Raw genomic sequence first — 10916 nt, 5'->3', positions numbered from 1 at the left:
TCTGTCTGATGATCATTTTTAAATATGAGATGATTGATCATTTGATCGGTTACTCAGAACTTTTTACCTTTTTATTTTTACTTCAGTGAAGTGATTGGCTGCTCTTCCTAACTCTGATCTGACTACAAAGATGAACTTTCAGATCTTCTCTTATTGTCTGCAGCTTTTTAAACCGTAAAAATAATCTAAATATTTTTCAGTTTCCCTCAGTTTGGGTGTTGTCGGCCCCTCGGTGGCTGCTGCAGCAGGAACAGAGGAGCTGTTGTGCAACGCTGCAGCAGCAGCAGGGCTGGGCGCTGCGGCGCTGCTGCTGCTGCGATGCTGCGATGCTCAGATAAAAACCCCCGAGGCCCACGGCTTCCTTTAGCGCCTCTGATTCTGTAGATCTTCAGCTGCAGCGTTCGATGAGACCGACACCATGAAAACGACCAAACGATTCAGAACGACCATCTGGAGGAAAATAAAAACCTGACAGCAGCTTTCAGAAGAGCTGAACGCATTCTGCTGCTGTGAGGTCAAAGGTCAAAGCGATAACAGTCATCTCTGCTGCGTTTGGGTTGGGTTGTCAGAAACATCTCATCTGGCCTCGCCGCAGCAGAACTACAACCTGTTTTTATTAATTAGCAGCTCGACTCCTGGCCTGCAGCGCTGATGGAAATATTTATGTTGCGCAACCAGAGATGTGTTGATCTTCGGCACCGAGCGGCTCTGCAACATCTGATAGCAGGAGTTTTTTAAAAAACGTCTTCATCTGTGGTGGTGAAACTCTGATATGACGCGTCTGGATGACATGAAGCGCTTTGCTATCACACTGATAACAAGGATTTTAAAGGAACATCTGCCTGATAACAAATGGTAGTAAGAGAAAAAATAATCAGTGACCTGTGAAAACATGAGATGTTTTTACTGCGAAACCAAAGAGAGTCAAATTTCTGCTTTTATCAAATAAAGTAATATTTGGTATTTTAAAGTGTAATAAAGGTCATTAGAAACGAAACTCATGTGCATGTTTCTACCTGAGGTTTACTTATTTAAACTGGATTCTGAGTTTAAAAATCCAGTTTAAGTTGGTGTCCAAACTGTGGTCTAGGGGCCATTTGTGGCCCTAAGAATTATTTTTTTCATCCACTTATGACAAGTTGATCATAGTAAAAAAACTTGGCCAGCAAAATAGAAAAGAATTGAACCAGAAACTTGTGGCAATTATCTGTTTTTCTTTTTTGATGAAAAAAGGAAAAACAAAAGCCTTTTTTATGTTTTCAGCGATTTACAGATTCCATAAAAGTTTTGTTCATTTTTGAGCAGGTCAAACTAAATAAAAGGGAGAAAAAAGTTACAATAAATGAATTTTTGAATTTTATATTTAATGAGATTTTTTGGAATCTGCTGATCTAAAGCATTCCCACATCATGATTCTGCCACCGCCATGCAGACAGGTTCTCTCTGCCTTGGTTTTTTTCTTTTTAACTGCAATTTAAACTCTTATGCTTCTTTTTTTTCTCGTCACTCTTCCATAAAAGCCAGATTAGTGGATTCTACAGGTAATAGTCGTGCAGACAGACTGTTCCACCTGAGCTGTGGATCTGTGCAGCTCCTCCAGAGTTCAGACTCATCCCTGAATTCTGGTTCTGGATGTTATGTTTTCTGATGATCCTGGATTGTGATTGATGATCGTACCTGGATTGTGCTTCAAAATCTTTTAAACACAGCATTTATCCTTCACTTATCTCACATTTTTCCTTCCACTCAGCTTTCAGAGACTCTGAATATTTTCATTCTTTGTAAGCCAAAATCACCAAAGTTACAAGATATAAAGCCTGGAAATACTTCACTCTGTGTGATGATTATGTAATGACCTTTCCATTAACTAAACATGATTCTCATTTTACCCGTTTTGGCCATGGCCCCCGCCTGGCCATCCCTTGGGGCCACCACTGGTTTCATACACGGTTCTGCTTTATTGATTCTTTAAAATGTGTTTTTATTGTTTACATTAGCATTTTTCATGACCTGCTCTGGCCACCCCTTTGAACATTGTCTGGGGCGCCAATAAAAAATATTTTTATTTATTCAGATGGCTAACAGTTATTAGCATGGTGATCTTTGTGGTGGATATTACGTCCTCATCGTGTTTATTCATTATTTACTTAAATGAAACTATGATGTTAATTTTTCTCATGCTAATATTTTGGGGGAACAGTTTTTAGTTAGGCTAGACCGGAAACCGGAAACTGGCTGGCCGTTGTTGCTAGGTTACCACGGACTCAAATTGCTAGCAGCAGTGAGCACGGTGGTCTCTGTGGTGGATATGTTTGTTCCTCGTCGTGTTTATTCATAATTTCTTTGTGTGTCTACTTACATAAAACTATACTGTTATTTCTTTCCATGCTAATATTTTGGGGGAACAGTTTTATTTACCGGAAACCGGAAGCTGACTTTGCGCCGTTGCTAGGTTACCACTGACTCAAACAGATGCGTGCCAGTCGCTTTGCAGTCTGTTTTAGATCCTCTAAACCTAATATTTAACATTTACCAAACCCTGTGTTTCGTTTTTTGACATCTTAAACGGTCACTTTAAGTTTATAAGCAAATAAGTATTTAACAGGTTTTTTTGTTTTTAGTTCTGAATTGTTGCAGTTTGTTAACTAAAGAAATAAAATGGACACTAGTATTAAGGTAAGCTCCTCACGTAGCCAGCTGGCTGCTGCTTTATTATCTTAATTGTACGTTTATTTTTAATTATTATTTAGTTCTTTTGTTTTAATTGAGTTTTTTCATCAAAAATGATTAAAAAAAAAACTACTTACAAGTTAAAGTAGGGCCCCAAAATACCTAAAATATGATGCAATGCATATAGAAATAAGCAGAGACACTGTGTTTCTCCATGATTATTTTTAGCTTAGTTTAATTTTCCCAGGTAATAAAAACAGATTCCTGTTCTCCATAGGTACCTCGGGACCTGACAGCAAAGTTGTTGCTATGGTGACATCTCATTGCATTTTTGTTTATCTACACCAAAAATCGCCCAACGTCAGGTTTTAACCCGGGATTTGTTCTTCCCAGGACAGACATCAGCTTCCACGACATGGAGGTTATTGACCAAATCCAGTCGGTTCCTGATCTGGAAAGGTGTTTCTGTTTTCGGTCCTTTGGCTCCTGCATGCCTGAGAGGCTCCATGTTCTAACCGGCTCTCCCTCTGGTCTGTGGCAGTGCCCTGTGCAGCGTGTTGGCTGTCGACCTCCCAGAGCCAAAGAAAGCAGTCCTGCTAGAGCTGTACGTCCAAACGGTGCTTTTCTGCAGGCAGCAGGGCTTCAGTAAGGCGCAGACGTCTGCACTGGTTTCCATCATCAAATCCATCCATGAGGCCAACATAGGTGAGCAAAGCTCAGCTGTTTTTATTATGAAGCATTACATACACTGTACCGCATATTTTAGGTTAAATATCCACTGAAAATAGTGCAGTTTGTAACTTTTATTTTAAAATATGTTGTATTGGTTAGAAGTGTCTCCATATCGTGACGGTTTGTGATGAGTCAGATAATCTGTGAAAAGATCGCTCCAATCCACTTCCTCTCTGAAGAAATACACCAAAAACAACCAATCAGAGCCAGGAGGCGGAGCTTAGCGCTGTCAGTCATCCTTGTATGTTGCTAAACGTGCTAAAGGCGAGAGACAACTTATCTTACAGGAAAACCATTTATCTGTCTTATAACCAGAGTTGGGTAGAAATGAGTAACTTTTGTTGAAAAATGTACTTTTAGAAGTATTTTTACCACGCTGTACTTTTTACTTTTACTTGAGTAATTTTATTATGAAGTATTTTTACTTTTACTTGCGTGAAATTTCTGGATTTTCTACCCACTGAATAAAAAGCTAAAATGTTTTAACCAGAAATTCACCAGACANACTCACACCTGCAGTTTCTGTTAAAGTTTAATCAGTTTTTTATTGAAAGTAACGGATCTAGAAAAAATTTATTTTGCCTGATTTTATTTTTTGTAACTTATATGAATTATTGTAATTTCCACTTAACTTTATATTTCGGTCTGATGAGGTTTTAGATTAGTTTTAAGTAAAGGGAAATATTCTTCTTCATTTTGCAGAAACTCCTCTCAACAACTCTGAGCAGTGTTTCAAGTACTGCAACGACCTCCTGCTGTGTCACTCGGTCAGGGTGTGTGTCACCAACAGGCCTGTTTTAGTCGCAGCTGAACTTTTATCTCACCGCCGCGTCGCCTCCTCATGCGCTCGTCTCTCTTCCACCAGAGACCTCCCTTCAGCGTCAAGCTGTTCAGCCTGGATGAGGTCAACTGCGTTTTAAATTACATCCAGGACCATTACCTGCGGCACGACAGACTCTACAAGTACATATTCACCCCGCAGGTAACGTCCGTTCAGCCCAGCTTCTTCCAATGGGAGTACGGGAGCATGGAAAATCCCAAAGGTCTGTTTTAGTTGGGAAACTTTCAAGATTTTCACCCAATATGGAGAAAAATCTGCCCTGTTCAATGGCAGATTAGGGCCATTGTAGGTAGAAAAAAACAGTACATTTTTGCCAAAAAATCTCAGATTGTTTTAGAAAAAAACATGAAAATTTCTGAGTTTGAAAAGTTGAAAATCTGCTAGAAAAAACTAAGATTTTCTTTTAAAAAACAAAACAAAACATGTAAAGTAAAAAATTACCAGCAAAAACACCAAAAACAAAAATTTTGAGATTTATTTCAAAAAACAAGGAAAATTCAGAGAAAAGTCACAAATATGCTAGAAAAACTCAAATCTAAGGAAAAACATGGAACTTTTTGAGATTGAAAAGTCAAAAAATTTGCTAACAAAAATGTTGAAATTTTGAGATTAATCTCAGAACTTTTCCCCAAAAATATAGAAATTCTGAGTTTAAAAAGTCACAAATTATCTAGAAAATCTTTGAGAAGAAACTTCATTTGCTTTTTGAAATTTAGAAATTTTCTAGCAAATAAATCTAGCAAAATAAATATTGTTTTTCTACAAATTTGGTGTGTCCCTTTTTTTTTTAGAACAAATAAATATTAAAATATTCTTACTTACATATTTTAAAAGAAGTTTGGGATTTATAATTTATTTTCTGTGATTCATTCGTGTGACAATATGTGGAGTAAAGTTGGGACTGAATTATTTTCTCCTTTTTAAATCTCCCAACAGGTAAAACTTGACTTGTTTTTAACTTATTCTGGGAAGGGAGGAGAGGGGCTGGCTGCAGACGAGTCCGCTGAACAAGGTAACAGTTTCTCTGTTTAACCTGCATCAAAACTGGAGACGAAATAATAAAAAACTTTTCATCCAAAACAGGGGACGATTCTTCTGAGACAGAGAAAACTTCGGCCATGGAGGAAGAAACTGCAGAAGGTAACATGACTTTTACAGTTTACTACAAATTCTGGTGAAGATTTGTGAAACTAAATCTTATCAAGTAGTTTCAGTTTCTAGTGCGAATATCTCAGTACACTTGGAATAAAACAAAACTAACTTACAAATAACTTTTCAATAAGAAATATGAACTTGTTTTGAGTCAGTAATTCCTTAATATTTATGAAAAATTAGTACTTCTAAGGAAAATTTTCATGTTATAAGGGAAATAATCTGCTGGCAGATTTTCAGACCTTTGTGGATTCTTATCAATCAACAAACAATAAATTGATAAGTGGCAATTTTCTTAAAAACCGGAGTTTTTTTCTTCAGTCGAGAGGGTCGACCATATTTTAATAACATAAAGACAAAATTTTTCATAACATGAATAATTAAAAAACAAATTAAATGTTAACATTTTTCGTGTCGGATGCATTAAATACTTCCTGAATAAGCAGAAATTTGTGGTTTTCTCACATTATTAAACTCTATATTTAGAAAAACAGGAACATTGTAAGTTGCTCAATAGAAAAATAGAAGATGAAACGAGTAAAATGTGAAACAGTTAATCCCACATTAACAGAGGGACCTTCATCCAGAAGTACCGCCTGTTGTTGCTGAAACTTCGCTCCATGAATGATTTAACTCATTACAATCCTCAAAATCTCCCGTTTTTATTGACATCCTGTTATAATTTTCCTTGGTTGTTCCCTGTGGAGTTTATCTACTGTTTAGATTTCAAAACAGAACCGCATAAAAGGTATTTAACATCCCACACGGGACTCTGTTCGGACCGTTTGCCGTTGCCGTTCCGGTCTGGCCGCCATCTTTGTTTCAAATGGCTCCGCGTAGGGATGACCAGCGGCGCCCTCTGCTGGATGGCGGTCAAACTACAACATTAAAAGGTTCAAAATGACGTTATTAGTCAATCATTTAATATTTAAAAATATTAAATATAAAGTTAATATCAAAGTATAAAGTTAAGTGGAAATGTTGGTATTTTAATGACCAAAATGACAAAAATAAGTGACTCAAGTAAATGTAACTAGTTGCTACCCCACTGTGATGGGAACCAGTTTTAATCTAATAAACTATTAATTAAATGTAAGTTTACAGATAGCATCTATAATTTTAAGGTTTCTTAGAGATGTTTTATCAGGCGGCTATCAAAATGGCCGTCTGTGTTTACAGCATGATCACTGTGTGTCGTCCTCCAGCCTCCGTGGACCTGAAGGCCCTGGTGGAGCAGGAGGTCAAGGAGCAGATGGAGCAGGTGTCCAAGCAGCTGGACCAGCGCATCAAAGAGACGGTGTCCGAGCAGAGCAGCAAAGCCCAGTCCGCCAAATCCGGCAAGAAAGGCAAAAAATAACCAGAACAGCCAACGTTAAATTAAACTACTTAACCATCTGTTTTATTGTCAGTAAAACATTTGAATTCACATACAGTACAATCCTGAAGCAGGCACTTTAAATGGAAATGATCAAAGCAAAGAGTCGGGAATGCTGCTGCTGGCTTTTACCATCAGTGAGTGGTTACGTTGTTGAGGAATGCCTGAATCAGAACTACAGTAACCTACAGTACCGACACCCAACTCTGGAGAGTCTGAGCGTTAAAATAACGAGGCTGTAAAAATAACATCTGAATGTTTTCATTTCCAATTTCCTTCTGCAGGTAAAAGTCTAAATATACACAGTGTACTTATGCAAATTATTGTGCAACGTGTCCTCCCATACGAAGTGCATCGCAGAAAAAAACATTTCACTCACAATCTTGGATCGACAAGATAAGGAATATCAACACATGCATCTTGAAGTCGCAGCGATGCGTTCAGGCGTCGCACTTCCTGATCCCTGAATTGCACATGTCAGAATTAGACAGTAACACGACGTGGCAGCAACATGCACACAGTTAAATAAAAACAAACTAAAAGCAACGGCTCAGCTTTTACAGCGGCTCTACGTCTCAAAGTCCTCCAGGCCCAGCAGGACGATCTTGGCCGTGTTCTGGAACAGAGCGGCCCGGTTCTGCTGCTCGCCCTTCTTCACCCAGTGGCCGTAGATCCGGAAGGCGCAGCCGTCGATTAGCTTCCGCACGCCGCGGAGCGAGTACGGGTCTCTGGCCAGAACCTCCCGGGTCAGAGGTCGCGCCCGCCGGTACCGGCTGTACATCCTGATGCAGGCCAGAACGCTCACGATCAGAACCTGGACGGGACGAGAAGAGAGAGATGCTGCAAGTCATCAAGAGTTTAGTCACAAAGCTGCTTTTATTGCAGAATGACGGCGCGTCGCGGCCACTGCAGATAAAAACTCAGAAATTTAGAGATTAAGCTCAGAAATTCTCTAGAAAAAACATAGAAAAGTCAAAATATGAAAGAACAAAAACATTTGAAATTAATCTGAGATGTTTCCAAATTAAAAACTAGAATATTTCTGTGTTTGAAAATTTGCTGGAAGAAAAACAATCTCAGAAATTTTCTGAGGAAATAAAAAGGAAATTCCTGAGTTTAAAAAGTCGATACATTTTCTAGGCAAAACTCAGGACATTTTGAGATTAAGCTCAGAAATGTTCAAGAAAAAAACTGAAAATGTGGAAACCTGAGTTTCAAAAGTTGAAAATTTGCTGGAAAAAACCCTGAAGTTTTGAGACTGATTGCAGCAATTTTCTAAAACAATGTTTGAAGAGTCAAAAAGCTGCCAGAAATTTTTTTTTAGAAAATTTCAGATTGATTATACTGTACACATTCTCTAGAAAAAACTTCAGAGTTTCAGCATTGGTGTTTGTGCTCCTCTAAGAAAAAGTCCAACTGATCCAAAGCAAATTTTAGATTTTTCAAACTCAGAAATTTTCTTAAAACCTTTCTAGAAAAAAACATTGGACAGGTTGAAAAGTTTTTACAATTTTTCAGTAGAAATGTGAAACTCATAAAATGTCTTTATAATGTGATGTAAAACTCAAAAGAGTCGATTTCACATAATGCTGCCCCTTTCAATAGGAAACAGTTTGTGCATAAAATTCTGTAACTTAATCAGTAGAAGAGTAGCTTAGCTACCTGGCTTTTTCTAAAATAAAATAAATATCAAAGAATTATTCATGATATAACTTTAGTAGATTTCCTGACTGCTGTGCTGTGCATGCTCACCCTGAACGTCTTCCTGGGGCTGAAGAGACGGACGTCTTCCTTCTGGTACAGCCTGAAGAAGGAGTGAGCCAGCGCCTGCTCTGCGGTGAGCCTGGCAGCCGGGTCCACCACCAGCAGCCTGGAGATCTGACGGCCGTTTACACAGATGTTAAAAACCAAACCGCTTCCTGATAAAACCATGCTGGTCTGACGGGGAGCGCACCAGGTCCTTCACGGTGTCGGATCTGTCGTCCCACTCCGGGGAGCTGAACTGGTACCGGCCCTCCATGATCATCCGCAGCATCAGCATCTGCTTCCGGTGCCAAAACGGAGGCGAGCCGGCCAGCAGCGTGAAGAGGATGACGCCGCAGGCCCAGCTTACGGTCGGGACAAAACACAGAGGTCAGCACTGCAAAAACACAAAACCTTACCGGCTAGTTTATCTACTTTATAAAATGTCTTAGAATGTGACAAAAGGAGCTTGTTTTTAGTACATAATTCATTAATATTGATTTAAATAAGTTTTAGTTTCACTGGCAGATTATTTCACTCATAACGTGGGGAAAATGTCTTGTTATAAGTGAAATAATCTGCCAGTGGACCTAGGACTGGGTTGCTAGGTAACGGGCTGGGCTTGGCTGGGGTTGCTAGGTAACGGACTGGGCTTGGCTGGGGTTGCTAGGTAACGGGCTGGGCTAGGTAACGGGCTGGGGTTGCTAGGTAACGGCACCAGTGGAACTAGAACTTTTTCATCAATATTAAGGAACGGTTGACTGAAATGTCTTGCTGAAAAGTTACTTTAAGTTAATTTTCTTGTTTTTCAGATATTTCCACTAGAACTAAATAAAAATATTTGGTTAGGTTTTGTGTTTTTGCAGAGGGGAAGCTGAGGGAAATGCTGTGGAGGAAAGCAGACTTACAGGTCCACCTCCTTCCCGTAGCCTGGATGCATCTCATCCATGGAGCATTTCAGTATTTCAGGCGCCAGGTATCCAGGTGTTCCACAGAGCTCTGATTTGAGGACAGGAAGCGATTCAGACCGTGTCAGGACATAAAATCATCAGTGTTTCTGTTTCTGAGCTGCTGGGTGGGATCTCCAGGTACCTCTGAGCTTCTCTCCAGGCTGCAGCTGCACAGAGAAGCCGAAGTCGGACAGCTTGATGTGTCCGTGATCGTCCAGCAGGATGTTCTCCGGCTTCAGGTCCCGGTGGACGATGCTGAAGGAGTGCAGGTACTGCACCGCCTCCAGCAGGGCGCGCATGATGCTCCTGGTGACACAAACACACCGGCTCATGCCTCCCATTCACTGTCTGAGAACTAACCAGCCATCGCAACCGTTAGGGCTGCAACGATTAACATGATTAATCGGGAGGAATCGATTAATCATTAACTAAACACTCTAAAAAACATTTGCTGAAAGAACAACACAGTCAGAGCAGTAATGAACCCAAAACTGTACAAAAATAGAAACATTTGTGTTTCATTATATTTAATTATTTTATGCATAAAGTAAAATACTTTATTACTGGAGTTTGGAGTTGCAGTCAGAAGTTTACATACAGCAATGAAACCCATTTTCTGTGGAGCAACAGGCGGCCATCTTTACTCCCCCTCAGAAACGACCTTCCTGTTTTCATCAAGGTCACAGCAGTGACCTTCTGGATTTATTAACAGAGCAGTTTGACTCTAAGAGGCAAACTGAGATGTTGCGTCGCTGATCAGTTAATTGAAAGGAGAAGTTATGAAACTCAGTAGTTTTTACATCACAGCTTATAGTTTCCATTGAAAATCAGTAAAGGCTGATGGATTTAATGACTAATTACATATTTATCTAGTTATTTTACTTTTTTCCCTTTTTAGTCAACTTTTATTTGCATTGATTTGATCAGTTTTACCGCTTATGTTTAGTTTTGTACTTTCAATTAATTCACATTGTTTTGTGTTTAACTTTGTAACTTTATTTGCTGTTTTATCTCTTTCTTGTTTTAATCTACAAACATTTTTAAACCTCTGTGCTTTGGTAATTAACGATCTGCACCTGGGCTGGCTCTGTCAGACAGGATGCTGGAGACGGAGTTTCTATACTTGTGAGACACCCGGCCCCTGACAAAAAACCATAAGCCCTAGCGAATTTTTGAAAACATTTTATGGGAGCAGGCATGTGTATCTATATCATGACCGACTTTTAGACCAATAGGGCGATATTTGTGCCATGAGGGCGAGTTAAAAAGAGTGTTGGAGTCAGAAATCCACAGTGCTGTGTGTGTGTTTCAAAGAGAAAGATTCCTATCTCTGTCAGACACTGAGCCTCGTTTTTTTGCTCTTTTTTTATATTGTCATTTTAACTCTAAATCCCACTAAAAGTAATAACTCCCTTCTCAGGATCAAGCTGAACATTTTGATACCATTTTTGTG

The 10916-nt window shown here is 39.3% G+C and overlaps 2 protein-coding genes across 5 annotated transcripts in view; one reads left to right on the top strand and one right to left on the bottom strand.

The window, feature by feature from the left end:
* The first annotated feature begins 250 nt into the window (after positions 1 to 250).
* LOC106942047 (coiled-coil domain-containing protein C16orf93 homolog) lies at positions 251 to 7131 on the top strand. Of its 4 annotated transcripts, none has more exons than XM_015025220.1 (9): positions 1683 to 2676; positions 2948 to 2982; positions 3064 to 3129; positions 3212 to 3375; positions 4105 to 4175; positions 4268 to 4384; positions 5180 to 5255; positions 5327 to 5383; positions 6601 to 7131. In XM_015025220.1, the coding sequence occupies exons 1-9, from the start codon at positions 2659 to 2661 to the stop codon at positions 6750 to 6752; spliced, it is 756 nt and encodes a 251-aa protein (XP_014880706.1). In that variant the 5' UTR covers positions 1683 to 2658; the 3' UTR covers positions 6753 to 7131. The 4 variants fall into 4 exon arrangements, with proteins under 4 accessions (XP_014880707.1, XP_014880706.1, XP_014880709.1 ...); XM_015025223.1 differs by having other exon boundaries at positions 1686 to 2345; positions 3069 to 3129; XM_015025222.1 differs by having other exon boundaries at positions 1687 to 2345.
* Positions 7132 to 7338: 207 nt separating this feature from the next.
* The window catches only part of phkg2 (phosphorylase kinase, gamma 2 (testis)), a 9585-nt gene continuing 6007 nt past the window's right edge, over positions 7339 to 10916 (bottom strand). The window contains exons 6-10 of the mRNA XM_015025219.1: positions 9606 to 9769; positions 9422 to 9512; positions 8725 to 8878; positions 8523 to 8648; positions 7339 to 7584 (exon numbers count right to left, since the gene is read on the bottom strand). Of these exons, the coding sequence (XP_014880705.1) occupies positions 7339 to 7584; positions 8523 to 8648; positions 8725 to 8878; positions 9422 to 9512; positions 9606 to 9769 (781 nt within the window). The remainder of the gene's footprint in view (positions 7585 to 8522; positions 8649 to 8724; positions 8879 to 9421; positions 9513 to 9605; positions 9770 to 10916) is intronic.

This window comes from Poecilia latipinna, unplaced genomic scaffold, assembly GCF_001443285.1.
Source record: "Poecilia latipinna isolate Pla-1442-1.1 unplaced genomic scaffold, P_latipinna-1.0 Scaffold4007, whole genome shotgun sequence".
Classification (NCBI taxonomy): domain Eukaryota; kingdom Metazoa; phylum Chordata; class Actinopteri; order Cyprinodontiformes; family Poeciliidae; genus Poecilia; species Poecilia latipinna.
This window is presented reverse-complemented; position numbering and strand designations above follow the sequence as displayed.

Excerpts from the sequence above, each read along its gene's own strand:
- LOC106942047 (XM_015025220.1), top strand. Across the intron at positions 2,983-3,063 it reads ACAGCAAAGTTGTTGCTATG|GACAGACATCAGCTTCCACG; the intron begins GTGACATCTCAT and ends TGTTCTTCCCAG. Across the intron at positions 3,376-4,104 it reads CATCCATGAGGCCAACATAG|AAACTCCTCTCAACAACTCT; the intron begins GTGAGCAAAGCT and ends TTCATTTTGCAG.